The 20826-nt window shown below is 46.7% G+C and overlaps 1 protein-coding gene across 8 annotated transcripts in view; it reads right to left on the reverse strand.

Moving 5' to 3' along the window:
• LOC107997785 (nephrin) overlaps window positions 1-20826 on the reverse strand; it is a 153360-nt gene that overhangs the window by 14922 nt on the left and 117612 nt on the right. For all 8 annotated transcript variants that reach the window (XM_062075261.1, XM_062075265.1, XM_062075259.1 and 5 more), the window contains 4 exons: window positions 19518-19662; window positions 17673-17803; window positions 7233-7392; window positions 2920-3219 (listed from right to left, as the gene is read on the reverse strand). In XM_062075261.1, the coding sequence (XP_061931245.1) occupies window positions 2920-3219; window positions 7233-7392; window positions 17673-17803; window positions 19518-19662 (736 nt within the window). The remainder of the gene's footprint in view (window positions 1-2919; window positions 3220-7232; window positions 7393-17672; window positions 17804-19517; window positions 19663-20826) is intronic.

A 20826-nucleotide genomic window follows, 5' to 3' on the forward strand; every position in this document is an offset into this window, starting at 1 on the left:
CTGCATATATATATATATATATTTTTTTTTCGTTTATTTTTTTTTTTTTCCTCTTTTTTTCCTTTTCCCACGAGGCAGTTGGAGGCAGTCGGCGCGCCGCCTCGTTACACTCCCGTTATTTAATCAACATCGGGGCCGAGGGTAATGACGTTCTCGCGTCAGCGGTTCTTTTCTTTCGCTTTTTAAAATTTAGCTACGTCCACCGGAAATCTGGCGGAAAACAAATTTTTCTTTTTCCCTCCCCCCTTTTTCCCCTTTTCTCTTCCTTTTTTCTCTCTCCGACGGGGGGTGAACGGGGGCGAACAATGCTTCGAAACCCCGGGCGAGTAACGAGCTTACGAACTTTCTTTGAGCCGCGTTTCCGCGCACAACCTCGCCGCCTCCGCGTTGAATATCTTTCTTGCCACGCAATATCCAATACCAATATAACGACAGATTCGAAAATAATTTCGTTTCCTCGAGGGCCGATTTCCGGTTCGCTGCGGATGAATGAAACTCGGGGCCAAAAGGTTACGGCGCCGCGGATCCAAGAGAGACGGCCTCGATTTCACTCGGGACCTCGGTACACCGCTTCGTGAATAACGTGTATCAAGGGGAGAAAATTCATTTTTAGATTTCCAAACAAAATTAAAACTCTTGTAAATTAATATATTTTAAATCCTCTTTTTAAACGTACAGTTTAAAGATTGCGACGAGATGCATGCGGTCATATTTCGATAGTTGAGAAACACTCCGTTGAATTTATCGAGAGGCATTCAAATTTAACATGAAAAATTACTTCACGTTAGAAATAATAATAATAATAACTTTGCCAAACTATCAAAATTAATTTTGCTTGCGGATAATTCTAATCTATCTCTCGCGTATAATGATATATGCATTTCCGTTACTCGTTTGTTGCATCTTGGAAAAATTCTCGAAATCGAAAAGGAAAGGACAATTCGGTATCGTTTCTATTCTTACGACTGTTAATTCCATACAATCCTCAACGAAACATTCCACGACAACCAAATCTTCCCTCCCTCCCAATTTTTTCGAAATCTGTCCACGCGAAAAGTAATAACAATTTTGCGCCGCGCGCGAAAAATACGTAGGCGTTGGTCGTTCCTTGGTCGTTGGCGATCCAAACAGGCGGATCTTTTGTTCGCCCGATAATTTTTTCGTGGAACAAAGGTGGGGAAAAAAAATAACAAGCACGGTGGAAGAGGAGTAAACGCGATGAAAATTCCCTCGTTTCGAACAAAGGAGAAAAGACTTCGATTTAACCGCGCGTATATGTGTGTATATATATATATATATATTTATACGTGTATACGCGTGTATTCGTCAACGTCAATACGTTTTCGGCAGGTCGGCGCGTCAACGTCATTCTCGATCACACGCGGATAAAAAGACATCGAGGCGAGGCCGCCGCGCTGCGAAAATCCGCTCGCGGATTAATGTCGGTTTACCGCTCGATGATTGGTAGCATCGCATTGTACGCGCGGCGATAATTCCCGAATATCTGTCAGGATTTTGAACTCTCGACCTCTCCCCGTTCGAGGCATCTCCCTCTCGAAAAAGGGGCTCTTCCCTTCTCCCCCTTGGAAAATTCGATGATGCGCCCCCGAGGAACGAATCGCGCGCCCGGCCAACAAAATGGCGGCTCCACTTTTTTCCCTCCCCCGCGTAACGCAACGATAAAGGGTGTCGTATCGTTGTTTATCGTTTTTCACCTAATAATCGCCCGGCTATTAATTAATTTCATTTAAAATCGCAATCAAATTTCCATCGTATCCAATGATACGATGGTAGAAATATATATATATTTATCCTGTATAATGTTTATCGTAATGTTTATTACGGGGGAATTTGTCGACACCCGTGTGTAATAATAATAACGATAATATTCTTCGTTAATCGGTGCGATCGAATTAACGCGTTAATATTAAACGAGACTAGTAGGAGGGATGGTTAATTGATTTTGTCGAAACTTTGTTTTCCTTTCCTTTTCTATCGAATCCGCCGAGGGGAATATCCGATAATAATCGTAACGTGATATAAAACATCGCGGTTTCGAGGAAGGGGAGGCAGATGAAAAATTAATGACCGGTAAAGAAAAAAAAGAAAGGGTAGCAAAGAGTCGATAGAGAGGAGTCGGATAAGTGGTCGGTTAACGGGTGATAGCGGGGCAGGCTTGATTAACGATCGCTTTCCAACTAATTGGAAGGATCTTTAGATGGTGGAACAATCTTGGTTTCGAAAGTGTAAATAATTGAGGCGTTAATAGTCTTGGCGGTTTTGCTCGCAGTCCCAGGGGTAACAGGAATGCGCCACCTTTCGAATAATTTACGCGGAACGGTCCTTCCACTCCTCCTGTTGCGAGTCGAGCGACGCGCGTCGAGTTCCCTCCCCCTCCATTGTTGTTCGTTTCCCCCGCGCATTTTTCCTTTTTTCTTTCCATCTGTCTCTGTGGATTCGATTCCCCTCGCGCACTTGGAATTCGCAAAAAAAAGCAGGGATCGGACAAATTTCAACCTCGGTTCGATCGGGGATCGCCTCTGCTACGCGATTCGGAACGATTTCGAATCATCGCGTCGCGTCGCATGCAAATGAAAACGGCACGATCGATCCTAAACATTCGGGATTTGCCCGTTTATCCAAGAGATTCCAACTGTTTTTTTTTCTCCCCCTCGAGAGAGAGAGAGAGGAGAAACGCTCTGGAAATATCCCCAGTGTGTCGCGAGCGAGTTTGTACAAAGTGTCTTATTTGCACGGACGGAAAGGTGTAAAACGCAGGAGGGAGGGCGAAGGTCGGTAGTTGAGGAGCGCAAACTTGCTCGTTTCCGAGCGTGGAAAGGATTTTAACTCGATTTCCCGACCACTCGAAGGGGGAGGTTGGTGTAACGTTTACCGAGAATCCGTGGCGTAAATACTTACCGGCCGCTATCAGCTGGAAGAGACACGGTCTCGCTTGTCTGCCGACCGAATTGTCCGCCCAGCACGACAGAGTGCCGTAATCCAGCTCTGTGGTCGGCGTGTACCTGAACACGCTCACGCCGCTCGACGTCTCCATCGAGAATCTGCCCTGCGCTACTTCCAGCGTCTCCCCGCTGTTGTTGAATTTCCATCGGAAATTGTGCGCCGGAGGATCGGCCTCCACTTTGCACGCGATGTTCAACGACTCGCCCCTCGACGCCCCCACCACCACGATCCTGTCCTCCTTGCACACCGGCGCGACTGAAAAATATATATATATATAAAATGTTAACCGTTGTGTCAATCTCTCTCTCTTTCTCGCACCGCTTATCGAGAGTTTCCACGAGATTCAATCTGAAATTCGTGCGATATTTCCCACTTCTCGCGGATATTCCGGACGCGATAGTCCGAATGCGAAATGATGGAAAGACGAGAGTCGGTAGACGAGCCAGTTTCGTCAAGAGGCTCCCCGATGGAGGAAAGATTCTCCAATTCTTGCCTTGGCCGGATCTCGTCCAATTTATCCTATCCATTCATTTCTCTCGCATCCGTACGAGAGACAGAGAGACGAATAGAAAGGTACGTACGAAAGGGAAGGAAGCCTTTTCTCCACCGTACACTTGACGATGTACCGCGCAGTGATCGTAAAAGGAATTAGACGAACGAAATTACAGCGACTGTTATTCCCTTTCCTGTACAACTCTATCGAGACGGACTTTCAATTCTACCCCGAACGGGAGAAATTGACGGACGGAGGAGGGAATCGAAAAGAAAATAAAACTCGTTTCGGGGGAAGACGGATGAGACGGTCGTGAACACAAAGCGGGACGGAATCGTGGCCGGAAAGTAAAAGGGTATTTCCGCTGATTTTCACCGGTAAGTCCGTTTATGAGTCGGAGGGCAATCTTCCCGGAGGGCAATTTATACGGAGAGCTCCTTATATAGTATATCGGGCAACTTCGATTGACGACATTCCCCGTTCTTCAGTTTTTCTCAGATCGAGTTGAATATGATCGAAGGATTAAGGTCGAGGAGATATTTTAATCGAAGGAATGTTTCAATCCGAGCCTCGATTATTATGAGTGGCGGAACGTCGAGCAAGCTGCCTTATTGAATTATCCTTTTGTCGATTGCACACCGTCCATCCATGATGATGATGGATTCTGGTGGCTACTTTCTAAAATCCGAGAGCTATTTTTTGTCTCATATCGTTTCGACGATATCGGAGAAAATTCCTAACGTTTCGGACGCAACGATTCTCAACGAGAGGAGAAATTTTAGCAACCCGTTTCTCAAGGAACGCGGTTGTAAAGAATAGAGCGACGGTGTTTACAAAAGAGATTTTAATAATAAAAGCAAGAATGGCAAGAAGATGGAAGGAAAGGAGGAAATAGTTGGACGAGGAATAAAGAATGGCACCGGTGTGTCAACGAAAGGATGTACTAATAATGAAAAAGAACTGCAAGAACGTTAAAAAAAGGAGAAAGGAGGAAGGAAAGGAAGGAAGCAGTTGAAAAGATAAAAAATGCAGTTGGTGGCATGGTGAAAGAATTCGAGGAATAAAAAATACAGCTTAAAGACTGTAAAAGAGTAAGAGCACGACAGTTGGGGAATAACAAGCTACGGTAAAAAAATATAACCGAAATAATAAACGGGGGGCATCGTGAAAAATTAAATTTACGCAAATGAAATTTCGCTAGGATAAAATTTACAACAACTGTACAGTGGTGTGGAAGGAATTGTTCCTTATTATCCTATCCACTCCTTCGAGAAATATATATATATATATATAAATACGAGAAAAATGTAAGGGGAGGAAAGACGATAGCTTCAGAGTTAGAAAGATATCAAAAGTGAAAATGTGACGCGAAATACGCGAACTATACATGACCGATAGCGTATCACGTATAGGCGCTATCTGGATGAGTTATGATCGGTCATCTCGACTGATGAACGAGCCTCGCTCTTTATCCGTTTAATTCGTTTTCATTCATTTTTTTAACAGGAGCGCGGATAAATATTTTCTGTCATTACCTTTTACCACGATCTTTCCTCATTTCTCCTTCTCTCTCTCTCTCTCTGCATATCTTTACATTTACGCACGTTTTAGGAAAAAATTTAACTAACGAACGTGAAAAGACTTTGCGAAATAATGTTAACGGAAGAAAAATTCAATTGGAAAATTGTATCGGAGAGAAATAAATATCGCGAAAGAGTTCTCGATTAAAAAGAAAGAAATTCGTCGATTAAAACGCGCGTTTGATGAAAATGGTCGAGGGAAACTTTTGTTACCGGCGGAGAACCGATTGACATTCGTTCCCTCGCCCCGTGTAATTAACGGTCGAGAAGTCGTAAACAGTGCTCGTTAGCCGTTTTGTAATTCGAGATTGACGACAACGAATTATCGAGGGCGACGTCACCACGCCCGATATATTGAAACAGCGCGAATGAAATTTAATTATCATCCGTGTCGGGAAACATTGGAGGCCGGGAACGGTTTAAGAATCGGTGCCCTTTGATTTTATACCTTTCGCCCTCGCTTTTTTCCCCCCCGCACGCTTAATTGCGGCCAACGTTGTGACTGCGTCCACGTTCAAAGAACTTTACAAAAGAAAGAATGAAAAAAAAAAAAAAAAAAAGAAAAAAAAGAGGAGAAGAAAAGAAAAAAAAGAGAGAGAGAAAAAAACTGCTCATTCAGGTTCCCGAATAGCCCTTTGAACCCCTGTCCGTTTCCTCTTTTCCGTCACGTTTGTCCGTAGTTTCACCGGTGAAAGAACCAGCTTTATCGGATGATTTGCATCGAATCGCGAGTCGTAATTTCTCTTTTCCCCTCTTTTTCCGCGAAATTAATCCAATATTACTCGTGAATCTAGCTCTTTGCCTCCCTACGATAACGGTAACTCGTGCTCGTATATAAGCAGATAATCTAAATTTACGCAACCGATCGTTTCTTTCCGGTTCGTTCGAAGATACGATCGGCTTTCCGCGTCTACCAAACAACAACGAGGGAGGAATATATCATATCCACGCACAGAGCTCGCGAGCCTAGATCCTTTGAAGCGCGAACCTCTCTCGAGCGCGGTTGCCAAATGTCCACACGACGACGATTTCGTTTCCCAACTATTCTATTCCAACGCCCTTGCAAACAAAACGCGTCGAGAGTACTATCGCGCAGTGTTACGCGGCCGCAACACTGTTAAATTTGTCGAGGCCTGTTTCGGCCGTTCGCGAATTTTACGAACTGTTGAACACTCGCGCCACGAGAGCGCTGGCATCGACCACTTTCGTTCCGAGTGCTCGCGACACTCCACTGCTTACTTTCGCACGCACGCTCGATCCTTCGAACAAAACCCTATTTCGCTATTCGCAATTTAATCATCGTCCTGTTCCGCGTCGAAATTTCCATCCAAGTCGATTCTCCAATTCGAAGGAAACTATAGATTCCTGGGGTGGGAGGGAAATGAATGAAGCCAAATGTCATTCCCAGCGATCGAAGCGACGTCGTAATAATCGGCGAGCGGTCCAACTTCGACTAACTCTCGCGAGATTGCCTGTCCCCCTTCCCCGCCTCCTTAACGAGGCCTTGCGTTTAAATATCGATACCCGTCTTCGCCACGCCGGCCATCTGTCGGTCGTTTCGCTATTTTTACGATTGCGGGTTAACTCTTATTCAAAGTATCGGGATAAATGGAGTTTCGCGTGCGAACAGGTAAAAATGAACGAGTCCAGGGTGTGCATTTCTGCTTTCGATATAGTATCGGCGAAACGAAATGGCCGCGATTTGAATTTGGGGGGGGTTTTCGTTAAACGTTTGAGAGAGAGAGAAAAAACGTTAGATCGTATCTCGACGCGTCCAATTCGTTCACGTGTGTCAGTCAGATCGACGTATGTTTCCCAAGCGCGGTCGATAGTTTGCCGGGCGAGAATCAGGGGATGGATTGGATTATCAAAAATTTAGCTGAAACTAAGTACGGTTGAAATATTCAGAGTTGGAACGGAAATAGGAGGACGCGAGTGGGGAGGGGGAGAAATTTGGCCTGGCACGTTTAATAAAACAGACGAAAACACGGTGGTGAACTGGAATGTCTGGTCGAAAACGCTCGAAACGCGGCTGGCTTCGTTACCGAGTACCGGGAGTGAAGAGAAATCCTCGATTAAGTCTGCTCGATTAAAATAAAGTGCCGCTCCGAGGTGGATCGGTTTGAAGTGGTTTCCGTGACGAGCAAGCGGGGAGCAAAGTGGGGGGAGGGACGGAGGAAGAGGGAAATACTCACACTTGACGCGAAAATGAAGAGGCTCGCTTCGAGTTTCGTTCAGGTCATTCGTTGCGGCGCACACGTACTTCCCGGCGCTACTCCTGGTCACGCTCTGAAGTACCAGGCTCTGATTCGACCAGATTATCCTGGCCGACGTGTTGTGCGCCAGTATCTGGTTCTGAAAACAACAACAACAGGGTTTCGTTTTTCACATTTTTCCTAATTATCATCGAATCACGTACAGGCTTAGAATTCTACGTTCTCTTAGGATTAATTAATTAATAATAATAATAATAATAGTAATAATTAATAATAATTTCTTTTCTCTCGAAGGGGAAAAAGAAAAGAAGGATCGACTCGACTCGATCGACTCCTTTTCTTTCTTCGTTCGTGCAGCCGGGCGAGATTTCGAATCGCGATTTTCGTTTCTCGTTACGGGTCTCGGTACTATCCCTGGCGATAAATTAGAGATAAACATGCACCACCCAGCCGTCTTCCTCCAAGGCGATTCCATCCCCTTATCGTCTATCACCGCCTTTTTCCCCTACCGAATCGCGCGCATTTTTATAGGCAATTATATCGACGAAAGGGTCTGACCCACATCCACTTCTCTCTTATATTTCCCTGTCCTCGGATATGGAGAGAAAGTATATATATATATATATAGAGGAACGGATTCTTTATTATTGCGAGCACGTTATTGGAAGAAAAGAGATTTGGGAGAAAAGGACTCGTGGCTCGATAACTTTTATGATCAGGCGATGTTTTGCTCCCCTATCTTTCTTACAAATTTATCCGCTCCAATGTCGCGACGAGAGATAGAGAGAGAGAGAGAGAGAGAAGGCAAGGAGAAAGAGAGGGGTGATGTTCTTCTTGTTAGTTAACGTCTCGCGTTTCCTGGGAATCTGCCTCACCGTTTCCTCCATATTGTAGACGAATAATAAAGCGGTATTCTTTATCACCTCGAAACCCTTTGACATTGTATTCCTTTGTAAAGATCGACAAGGAAAGCGACGAAGGAAGGCGCGGAAGAAAGGGAGGGAAGAAGAGACAGAGGGAAGAGAGAGAAATTCAGGCTGACGGCTTATCAACCGTCGCGGAGCATAGCTAAGAATGATACAGCGGTGCACTTAGTTGTTTAATCAAACTGGATGAAAAGAGCGCTAGTTTCGTTATCTTTTGTACCGTTCCACCCTTTTGTCCCGGCTAACGAGAAGACAAAACGAATGCATTTGGTTCAAGAATTCTACCTTTTTCCGGAAAAATTAACATGACAGCAGCTCGGTGAAAGAAAAAGGAGAGAGAGGGAGAGAGGAGAAACGGGGGACGCGACGCCTTCTCGTCTCGGGTTGGGAAACGAGAACGACCACGCGTAGGAGGAACGATAATTTTTATGCCTTTCGATAGATAGAAAAAAAAAGACACAGTCTATGAATATCAATATTTCGAGCATATTTCCAAAATACATCGATCCTCTTTAATTAAGCTCGAGACAAAGTTTCACTACACGTGTCTTATCTCGTTCCTGTTTGCCAGGAAGGAGAACGAGAGGAATGAACGTTATTGCACAACAAGATTCACCCTCCTCCCCATATATGTTCCTTCCTCCAACGTTTCTCCAATATTCTCGTATCCTTACATCAGGAGAATAAAGAATCGAGGTGTAAACGAATAAACCTCCCCTCCCCTCTCCATGAAGGAATTAAAAGTGGTGGAGACAAAAGTTTTTTCTCTTAAGATCTTCTTTGCCTCGTTTCGGGTGCAGAGATCGTGTTTCAATGAGGGAGAAAAGGAAACGAAGGGGGCTAGTTGGTTTGAGGAGCAGAGAAACGTGGCACCAGTGGAATAGGCAAGGGTTAGACAGCCAACAAGTAGATAAAACCGAAGTGGAGGAGGGGACACCTCGGCTTACCGGCCGAGGACCGTGCCAAACGAAGAACTTGTTCTTTGTCTTTGTCTCCCTCCTTGTTTCTTTTTTCCATATCCCTCCTCCTATTCCCTTACGACTCCCTTCCCCTTCCTGTTACGCATTCTCTCCCTCCTTCTTCCTTTCTTTCTTTCTCCTCTTCTTTCCTCCTTTCTTTCTTTCATTCGATTATTTACTTTATATATTATTTTTATCAATTCCTCCTCCTCCCCAAATTTATCAATTCCTCCTCTACCCCAAATTTATCAATTCCTCCTCTTCCTTATTTTTATCAATTCCTCCCCAAATTTATCAATTCCTCCTCTACCTTATCAATTCCTCCACCACGTTATTTCTATTAATTTTTTCGCCACATTTATCTTCCTAATTATTCTTCCTTATTTTCTGAAGGGAGCAGAATTCGTTCGCCCAAGATAATTCGAAATGGATTCGAAACGGAGCCATTTGAATCACGGGGAAAGATGGATCAAGGATTTCTTCCATCCATCCATCCATCTATCCATCAATCCATTGCTCTTCGTTTTCGCTCCGTCTCTCCATCCTTCCCCCTCCCTCTCCGATTGTTTTATAATCTCGACGCTAGCTCGGGAGAAAACGAAGATGGGGAGCAGAGAAACGCAGTACCAGTGGAATAAGCAGGGGTTAGACAACCAACAAGTAGATAAAACCAGTCGAGGAGGAAGGGGGAGCGCAGCATGACTTACCAGCCGTGGACCGTGCCAAATGCAAGATAGACCCGCGCCTATTTAATAGGACGAGGAGACGACGACGTCTCCTCGAACTTGTTCTTTGTCTCCATCTCCCTCTTTGTTTCTTTTTTCATATCCCTCTTACAAGCACCAGCCCTTCGCCCTTTCAATAATGCATTCTCTCTCTCCTTCTTCTTTCTTTTTTCTCTTCTTCTTTCCTTCTTTCTTTCGTCCGATTATTTATTCTGCATATTATTTTATTCCTCCTCCTCCTTATTTTTATCAATCCTCCTCTTCCTCATGTTTATCAATTCCTCCACCTCCTTATTTTTATCAATTCCTCCTCCTCCTTTTTTTCATCAATTCCTCCTCCTCCTTTTTTTCATCAATTCCTCCTCCTCTTTTTTTCATCAATTCCTCCTTCTCCTTATTTTTATCAATTCCTCCTCCTTATTTTTATCAATTTCTCCTCCTCCACGTTATTTTTATTAATTCCTTTTCCTCTCCAAGTTTATCAATTCGTCCTTTTTCTTATTTTCTGAAGCGAGCGGAATTCATTCGAGCAAGATAATTCGAAATGGATTCGAAACGGGATCATTTGAATCATGAGAAAGGTGGCGCGCAATTCGTGCGGATCAAGGATTTCTTTCATCCATTCATCCATCCATCCTTGCTCTTCGTTTTCCCTCCTTCCCCCTCCCTTTCCGATTTTATAATATCGATGCCAGTGCTCGGAGGAACGGAAACGAAGGAGGCTAGCTAGTTTGGGGAGCAGAGAAACGCAGTACCAGTGGAATAAGCAAGGGTTAGCCAACAAGTAAATAAAACCGAAGCGGAGGGGGAGGAGGGGGGACAGCACGATTTACCGGCGGAGGACCAAATAGAGTGCCAAATGCAAGGATAGACTCGCGCCTGTTTAATTGGACGAGAAGACGATGACGTCTCCTCGAATTTGTGCTTTGTCTCTGTCTCTCTCCTTGTTTCTTTTTTCCATATCCCTCCTACTACTTTCTTACGAGCACGAGCCTTTTGCCCTTTCAATTACACATTCTCTTTCTTCTTCCTTCCTTTCTTTCTCTTCTTCTTTTTTTTTCTTTCGTCCGATTATTTATTTTGTATATTATTTTTATCAATTCCTCCTCCTCCCCAAATTTATCAATTCCTCCTCTTCCTTATTTTTATCAATTCCTCTTCCTCCCCAAATTTATCAATTCCTCCTCTTCCTTATTTTTATCAATTCCTCCTCCTCCTTATTTTTATCAATTCCTCCTCCTCCTTATTTTTATCAATTCCTCCTCCTCCTTATTTTTATCAATTCCTCCTCCTCCTTATTTTTATCAATTCCTCTTCCTCCTTATTTTTATCAATTCCTCCTCCTCCTTCTTATTTTTATCAATTCCTCCTCCTCTTTTTTTTCATCAATTCCTTCTTCTTCCTATTTTTATCAATTCCTCCTCTTCTTTATTTTTATCAATTCCTCCTCCTCCCCAAATTTATCAATTCCTCCTCCTCTTTTTTTTCATCAATTCCTTCTTCTTCCTAAATTTATCAATTTTTCAACTTCTTTATTTTTATCAATTCCTCCTTTCGTTTATTTTCAATTCCTTCGCCTCCTCTTTTTATTAGTTCCTCGTGTTCCTTATTTTTCGAGGCGAGTTCCGGAATTCGTTCGCCCAAGGTAATTCGAAATGGATTCGAAACGGGGAATTTAAATCACGGGGAAAGGTGATGCGCAATCCGCACGGATCAAGGATTTCTTCCATCCATCCATCCATCCATCCATCCCTCCTCTTCGTTTCCGCTTCTTTTCTCCTTTCCTTCCCCTCCCTCTCCGATTGTTTTATAATCTCGACGCCAGCGTTCGGAGTGGAGAATTTCTTTTCTCTTCCACTTCGGAGCTGCATCTTTGGATTTCGAATCCGGACGAGCGGTTAATTAGCCCGCCATTTCGATCGATCCTGTCCGGGTCCGCGACTCGAAAGGAAGAAGGGGGAGGGGGTTATTCTAATTCGCGGCGATCGATCCGCATGGATGAATTAAAAACGGTGAAGAGTAGAGGATAGAGAGCGTAGGAGGGGAAGAAGGGGGGATTGAATCGGCGGGACGGGTTTAATCGGATGGAATCGATCGGAAGGATCGAAAACACGGGAACTCGATTAAAGCGAATCGTAATCTATGCAACCGGGCCGCCCTCCTAGGGTTCCACAGTCCAGAAGCTTTGCCCCGCTTAGCATAGGTTAAGCTTTCGGTTAAGGCCACGGGTTTACCCTTCGATTTGCTCCTCCAGTCAAGACTCGTTAAACGCTATATACATATATATATATTTATACGTACTTTGTTAAATCCCTTTCTTTTTTTCTTTCTTTCTTTCTTTCTTTCTTTCTTTCTCTCTTTCTTTCCTCTTTTCGTTTCTTGTATTATATTCGTGTATTTCGAGAACGCGCCGTTCATTCGTGAAACGATGGAACGGATGCGAGATCCCCGTTTTCCATTTACCCGGCGGAGAAGGGAACGCTCGATAAAATCAGGGAGGAATAAACAGAAGCCGGTCGGTCGCTCGATGCATCGATAACCATCTCGTCGAGAAGTCGCATATTACCTACCTTCCTCTCTCGCTTCGAGAGAGGAAAGTTGGACGTTTCCATTTCTTCTATCGCGTCTTCGTTCGTTTTCTCTCCAGCTGGGAATCGGCCTGGACCCTCCCCTCCTCCCCTCCCTCCTTCCGTTCCTCGCGGAGAAAACGCGTACCCTTTCGAGAGCTTTCGTTTGTCTTTTATCGCGAACGAACCAATTCCAACGACGGGGCTACCAACTCCCCGTCACCCGCCGTCCTCTGTGCACACCGTGGAAATACTCCCGTTTCTTCGCAATTTTCGTTACAATTACACGCGACAGAGGGAGGAAGTCGTTCTCTCCCCTTCCTCTCCATTGGAAAAATCAAAAGAGAGAGCTTTGGTCCGAAAGTCGAAACAGTTTGTAAATCAAGGATTGCAGAGCAACGAGAGGAAGGAAAGTTGGCCCCGATGGGGGCAAAGCTCGGATAACGACGCGTCGATCGGTTGCCGCGTAGCTCGTTTCGCATGCTCCAGACAGCATGTATAATGAGTTCGTAAACGCGCGAGCGTTAATTAGAACGCCTTAAGGATCGTGCGCCAGACTCTCCTCCCGGGTTTGCCCGTTATTAATTCGATTTTCCTGTACGGTTTCCCCGAAAGCGAGCCGCCCCCTTTGATCCTCCCCCTCTGCCCCCTTCCTCGAGCGAGGATCACGGAACAGCGGAACCGTTCTCCTTCTTCTAATCAGATTTCGCCAAGGAGTAAACGGGGATCGGGGACTAACTTTGTCCCTAAATCCATTCACCGGGATTTGGATATTCCATCGGCGGGCTAACTCGTTTAACCCCTTCTCCTCACCTCCATCAACGATCCTCGCGCTTCGTTTACATTTACATATATATGGAAACGTGTTCTCCCTCCCCAAAAATAAAAAAGACCGGAGGGATCGAGGAGGACAGGACTCGCGAAACGGACCAGCTTCCCTTTTCCCAGTACATCCTCGATGTACTCTGTAACGATGATTCGCCCATGATTGGTGCCCCTCTAGGATGCGCGTTTTCGCGGAGAGCGAGGATCGAGGGGGAAGAAAAAAGGACGATCCTTCGAGGATCGTCAGTTTAGGACGTTGAAACTTCGACCTTTCGACTTGAACAGGGGATATCGTGGTTAGGAGCTCCCCGTTTGAAGGTGAGAAGAGGCGAGGTTTTATGCAACGGGTCTGGCCGCAGGAAGAGGCAGAGAGTTGGAACGGAGCCCAAAAGCCCGGGGCTTCATTTTGAGAATATTCGGAATCCGGTATAAGGGTTGGAATTACTCGTAGCACGTGGTACGAGTACAAGCATCCCGTGTACAATGGGCCAACGGCATTGTCTCGCGCCTCGCCGTTACATAAAGTAGGTGTTAACCGTCCTTTCCTCACACCTTGCCGCCGTTCTATTCCGTGCACGCATCCTTCCAAGGTTAGCCGACACGGAGAATGGAAAATGGCCAGGAACGGACCAAATTCCGCCTTTCGACCTTTTCCTCTCCCCTCCTTTTTGCCCGTGGTTAAGTCGCTCTCCAAGCGGGGCAAACGAGCGAGATACTATCGGCGACATCCGATTACGAGGAATTCTTTCGAGGAGGGGTCGAGTCGAATATCTGGCCGGTTCAATCTCGCCTACTCCACCGTCAGATTCGTCGAATTTCTTCTCGCATTTCGATCCCCAACTTCTCTTTAAAGTGCGGAGAATTCTGTCCTGGCGGCGAGAATTCGAGTTCCCGCGCTCGGTCGATGGAGGAGAGAGAAAAACCGGCTCAAGTGGGTAGGGAAGAGAGGGGGAGGGCGTTCATTCCGGTCAGACGGCGCACTGATTCCTTGAAAAATTGCCAACAACTCCGTGCTTCCTTCCTTCCTTCCTTCCTTCCTTCCTACTCTCCTTCTTCTCGTTCCTCTTTCTCGCGTCTTCATCTGCCTAAACGAAATTTATTTATTTATCTCTCTCTCTTGAAAAGCGAGATCGATCATCGATCGATCGTTATCGCGAATTTATCGTCTTCCGGACTATTTTCTCTCGAGTCGGTGTTAACTCAAATCCGAATCCGTGGTTGGTTAGAGGGCGACAAAAAGGTTCGAGGTGGAGGAGAGAGAGAGGGAAGAAGGGAAAAACAAGAAGAAAGCGATTACGCGTTGAAACTTTTTCCGCGCGCGTTAAAGGAAGCCATTATCGCGAACGTGAATCGTGGCGGAAAGGGAGGAGGGTACGTATAGTTGTATTTCCACGGAATCGGCCCGTGCACACGTACTAATGCGAAAGAACCGCCGAGCATACTCGAGACGCGGCACGGAAGAAGAAGCCGGGAGCATTGAACGACGAAGGTTTAAAGAGCGGAGGCAGGTTGGTGCGAATAGATCGGCACACGCGCGGCCCTCCCTCTTTTCTCTCCTTCTAATTCCTCCTTTTTCTCCCGCGCTTTATACCGCCAGGATGTGTCGCAGACGTGCCGCTCGCCTCGCCGATAAAATGAAATTTATCCTTCCTCCGTGCCCCCCCTCTCCCCGATAAAAATACATCTCATTCCGCGTTTTTCGATTTCCAAATTTTCTTCCGATTTCCGAAAAAGCCTCGTCGTCTTTACCTCTTCCGCTTGATAAATTACCGATTTATCAACGGCGGAGAAGATCTGGCCAGCCAGGAAGCTTCATTAGCCTCTCTCGGAATTGGTATTCCGAGCCGATGTTCTCGATTCCGTCACTCGTTTTTTCCCACGATCGAGAGGAATGCAAGGGGAGGGTGGGCTCGGAGTCACGTTCGACTTCTTTTTCCACGGATTTTCTCCCCTCCCCGGAATCGATACGCGCCGATGATCGATGAACGAATCCCCTCCCCCCCCCGGTTTCGCGATGGAATCGACGTAGATCCGAGTTGGACGCATCCAAGGGCGGTTGATGGGCGGCACATTTGCGGGAATGATGCATTGCGGGCTGGAATGCGGAAGGGGGGCGATGCTTTCAGCTTCGCCTGCTCGAGCTTGGCCGGCTTTCTTTGCCCTCCTCTCCTCTCCTTCCCCCATTTCCCTGGTAGTATTCGAGGCATTTTCGACGAGAAGAAACGAGGACCTAAACCCTAACACGGAAAACTTGCCTCGTTATCTTTGATTACGTTCTCGATTCTTCCTCCTCCTCCTCCTCTTTCCTCGGCCGAGAATCGGCCAAGAGTTGCCCCGGAAATTTTGTGTAATTTGCGCCGATTGTTCGATGTCTCCTGCAGAGTTTCCTCTCGAGCTTCTCCCGAGTTTTCGCGCTTTTCGTTCGTCGGCGGGGGAAGAAAGGAAGGAGAGAAGAAGGGAAAACTTGTTGCTCGGGAAAGGCTTCGATTTCGAAGGGATCGAACGACGCGACGGGTTGAAATTGATCCGACTCCTAATTCATCGCGAGGACACCTCGATCGAATAACGCCCGTATTGAAAATCGAATGACAATCTCGTAACGATCCTCCGTTTCGTATCGAGTCGAAGAAATTTGGTGCGACTCGCGAAAAGAAAGAAAAAAAGTATTTGATCTCTCTCCCCTCCTATTATATTTAGGTGGAAGGAGAGGAGGACATTAATAGGGTTCTTCCGGTTGTCTAGGCGGTCAATCCACTTTGCCGGGAAAGACGAAGAGTCGGGGAAATCTTTCACCGCCCCCTCTCTCCCCACGATGGGGCCGATTGGCTCGTCGATACTTAGCTACAGAACCTCTCTATTGTCCCGGTGAATGGTATAGCCAGTCTAATCACTGTACCCCATTATCTTCTCCACCCATCCTCCTCTTCCTTTATTCCTCTCCTTCCCACCGATATTCCAATTCTTTTTCCCCCTCCTTTCTTCCTCCTCCTCCTCCTCCTCCTCCTCCGTCTTTACGATCGTCGTTCGAGAGGTTACGATGCCTCGAAGCGTTTTTTTAAGACCGACAATTCGGAATCCTGGCTCGATTGCTACCTCGGGATTGATCGGGGGATGGAACGTGTCGATGGCCTCCTCTAATTCCTAGGCAAACATTCCTTCGATCGGAAAAAAGGAGAGAAATAGTTTAATCTTGCCGCTCCTATCCGATCCCCCGTTTATTCCTGTTATTCTCTTCATCCGAGTTGTATAATGATCGAGAGGGAGAAGCGATTCACATATTTTTATTCCTCAACCGCGTCTATCCTCGAGTCCCTCCGATCGAACGAGGAGGAGAAAGTGTACAAGTGGAGTCGTATCATTCCATCGAATGAGACGTCGCGACTTTTTTCGGGTTTCACTCCCCTTCGACACGCTGCGTTGCAACGTCAAAGTTCGAAAACAGATTAAACAGATTCTCCCCCAGCGAAATCGAAACCGAATCCCTAGCAAAGTTTCTCCGGTTTCGCGATCGGATCGCGTAAAATTCTCCTCCTCCACTTGATCTTTTTTTACGATTATCGAACAGAGACTTTGTTATATAGAGTCGAAAGGTGAACGACTTTGGATACTGGACGAATGGGATGCGTAAAACGCTCGAACCGTGCTTTTCAGGTATATCGTCTCTCAATCCCAGTTTTCTATTTATATTTCCACAACCGCAAGCCTTGGTTTTTCCTCCAATCCTTGCTCGGGATCATTGAAAGAAAAAGGCTTAATGAAAAAGAGGAAAGAAAAATTCCTTCCTCGCGAAAAGATCAAATATCGTCCCTCATCCGCATACGCGTTAATAAAACGAGAAGAGAAACGACCAGGCTTTGCCCCGCTTATAAATTCGGGCTAACAAATTTGGCCGGTGTAATGACTTCGAAGAGAGGGTGGAAAATGGAGAGGGTCGAAAGGTCTTTTATCGCTTCTCCCCATAAATCCGCGAGATGATCGGCTTTCGACGCGGCTGCGTTTCCGCGCGGGGCCCGCGAGTCATCGCGTTCTAACGGCCGTTCCTAGATCGACCCTGTCGAACCGTCTCATATATTATGCAAATAAAGGGTTCAAAGTTTCTTCCTTGTAAAATATACGAGCCATTACACGGGATGAGTCTCGCCGCGCCTGCGTCGCTCCTTTCCCCGCTCGTCGCCGACGCTGTCGCGTAAATTACCCGTAACTCCCCCCCTTCTTGTAAATTTAAACAACGCACGGTTGCTCTCTCTCTCTTCTGCCTTTTTGTCCACCGCGAGTCCGTCCACCATTGCGCTCCAAGTACAGGGGAATTTTTGTGCTCAGGAGACGCTAGTTTACGAGATGCGGCTAACTCGTTGCTTTTAATAGGAATATACGAACGTCAATCGTGGAAAGAGGTGGATCGATGCATAATACGTACGTCGTGTATCCACGTCAGCTTGGACCAGGCAGGATTAGCCCTGATGTGACACTCGAAGTAGACGTCGTCGCCTTCCTTGATGTCCTCGGGACTTAGCGTCGATCCAAGGTTCAACGAGACAATCGGGGGATCTGTAAATTAAACGTCAGCCTTTTTTAAACTCTCCTAGGGGGAACTAGAGGAGGGGAGTCGAATCAACCCTTCTCCTCGATGACGTCTCGTCTCGATCAGTGGTCATTTCGATCCGCACTTCTTTTTAATTGGCAAAGTGAATTGAAAAGAAGGGAGAGGGGGGAAAGGAAGAAGGAAACGCAATTCGTTTACGATTGTCCTCAACTTTGACGAAGAGTTTCTCTCGAAGATTTTTCGGGCTGTTGCAACTTGCTGGAAAAATTCCACCGTTCTCTTTTCTCCCTCCCCCTTCGTATCCCTCGTTCGCCGTGTTCTCGTTTTCTTCCTTAGTTTAATCATCTCGGTTTCTCGTCCACCCTCCACCCCCTCTTCCCCGTCGACGAGTTTATTCCTCGTTCGCGCGCCACGATAAATTCTCCCCTCCCCTCCCTTCGAGAGCAGTATTAATTAGCTCGATCGCCTAACCCCTTCTTTTGCGGGGGACAACAACTCGGTCGCCACTTTTTAACCCGCTACCCCTCTCAGGATAAATTCCACCCAATTCCGCCCTCCCCTTTCATTCTCTTCCCTCTTTCTCCCGCGGATCGAGAGGGAACGAAAAAGCCGCGGAACGAAAGCGGTTGCCGCCGAGGCTAATGCGTAATTTCAACGATTCTGCCGCTACGGTCAACGTAATTGGATACACGACGTGACGTTATTTCTCTCGCGCTTTTTCCTCCGACCCTTTCCACCCATGTTCCTCTCTCTCTCTCTCTTCTTCCCTTTTCCCTTCACACCTCGATCCTTCACGCCCCTCCCCTGCTTTCTACCAGCGTTTTAACAACGTTCGACGGACGGAGGAACAACGGGGGAGGGGAGTGATGAGACCAATTCATCGAGCTTATCTCTCCTTTAAGGAAACTTTTCAAATAATTAATCGCGCAAAGTTGCGTCCCTCGGCTCGAACTCGAGCTATTCCCTCGAGGCCGAGTTTCGATCGGGCGTTGAAAAGATCTTAACAAGATCTCGCGAAACTCGCGAATCGAAATTTCTACCGTTCGATCGCACGTAACGCTGGATGAGTTCGAAGAAATGATATTTCCTTCGTGAAAATGAAAATTGGCCGCGAAGAAAGAAAATGGAAAATTTTTAATTCCAGCCCACGGGGGGTGGCGAGAGAATGGACATCGAGATGAGGAGAAAGAGGAGAAAAAGAAAATAAAAACGTGGATCTGAACGATCTACCCTCCCCCCTTTCTCCTTATTCCTTATACATATACACATATATATATATATATATTCTCCTCCTTCTCTTTCTTCCTCGTTTTTTACGATCTCGATAGGGAGAAGATCGGAATTTCGGGTGTAATTCGACTGGAAATCTAGCGTAGGCTGTTTTATTGCGGCTGTAAAGAAAACAAGGGCGCGTTCAACGTAAAAGGGAGAAAAAAAAATCGGTCGTAAATCGGTCGATTTCGCGAGAATGCGGGACGGGAGAAGCGAATCCTGGGGAGGGGAGAGGGTGGCGAGGCTTTACTTTTTTTTTACGGCGTTCGAGCGACGCGTATGCATACATTAAGACGCGTGGGGGGGGAGGGTGGAACAACTCGGCGATGTTTGGAATATCATCGAATATGCATTTAACGTCACGTACGCTCGTAAAAAAAGGATGGCGGCGGAGGGGAGGTACACCCGCGAAGAGAGCAACGGAAGGTATATTTATCGTGTACTTACATACGACGTCGATTTTCCAGGTCTCCTCCAGGAACAGCCCCGTCACGTTTGGATTTTCCGCCCTGCAGGTGATCAATTTCCCGTGATCCTCCACGCCTGGCTCGAACTCTACCATGCTCACCGTCCGATTCTCCCATCTCTCCTCCTGCGTGCGATACATCCGCGTTTACTAGCAGTCGCGGCTTTTGAACGCGCGGACAATCTCATCTCCCTTCTATCTAGAAATTATTCTTCGAATATTCTTTGCAAGAAAGAAAGAAAGAAAGGAAGGAAGAAAGAAGGGAACGTTCGTCGTCTCGTTTCACGGAATATTTCTCTTCCACCTTTTTCCGAGGCGAGGTTGATTTCGGGAAATAACGACGTATCGCGGGGATCTCGTTTGGGAGCGACTCGTTCGCTCCTCTCAATTCCACGGTGGCGCGAGGTGGCGAGGGACGAGGGCGGAGGGAAAAAAGGGAAAAACTTGGACCCGGTAACTCGGTATGGTTAATTTTGGTTATATTAAGGTCGAGAGGCGGACCGTAAGCAACCGGGTGGCAACATCTGCTGGAAATTCATCCCTGTTAGCCCCGGACTCGAAAGGACCCCCGCCAAAGTCCTGCCCGCCCGTGGAATCCTTTCTAAAGAGCTCCGCTCCGCCGGACTCCACCGAGCGTAAATTTCACAGCCAGCTCCTCGCGCCAGACATTCTGCCTCTCTCTTCCCGCGTTTTTCTCTCCACCTTGCCCACATCCCAGCAGCCACTTTGGCCGAGAATTTTGTTCGAAAGCGCGTCGACCGGGAAGTCGCTTTCCCGATTCTCTCGTCGCGGCGATAACGATTTCCCAACCGCCCCCGCTGCTCCCCCGTCTAATTTCCCAGGCGTTGGGGAGGAAGGCGGCGCGGAATTTCATTTAGAAATATTTATAAAGGTCTGGAAGCGCGGCGTTTCGAGGGAACGAAGAAATAAAGATGACGCACGGTGCAGTTTCCACGGTGCTTTGGCTACGAACCGCTAACGAGACGGTTCCCCTTCTCCGTAACACGCGTGGTAAAGACAGGCCGAACGACTATGGGATAATCAGGATGGTAACGCGATGGAAGCGGTCTACGTGTCCCGCCGCTTATAGGATCTGCTTAAACGTTAATATCCCCCTTCCTCTCTCCCAACGTTACGAGGCTATATTTTATTATCCGCCGCTCAGAGAGGGCGAGAATTTTAAACAGATCCCCCTTATCGTCCAACTCGCCCTCTTTAACGGCCTATAACGCTCCCTACGATGAGATCTCCGAATCGTCCGGCTTTAAGAATCGGCTAAGCTCCCGTCCG

Source organism: Apis cerana, linkage group LG5, assembly GCF_029169275.1.
Source record: "Apis cerana isolate GH-2021 linkage group LG5, AcerK_1.0, whole genome shotgun sequence".
NCBI lineage: Eukaryota > Metazoa > Arthropoda > Insecta > Hymenoptera > Apidae > Apis > Apis cerana.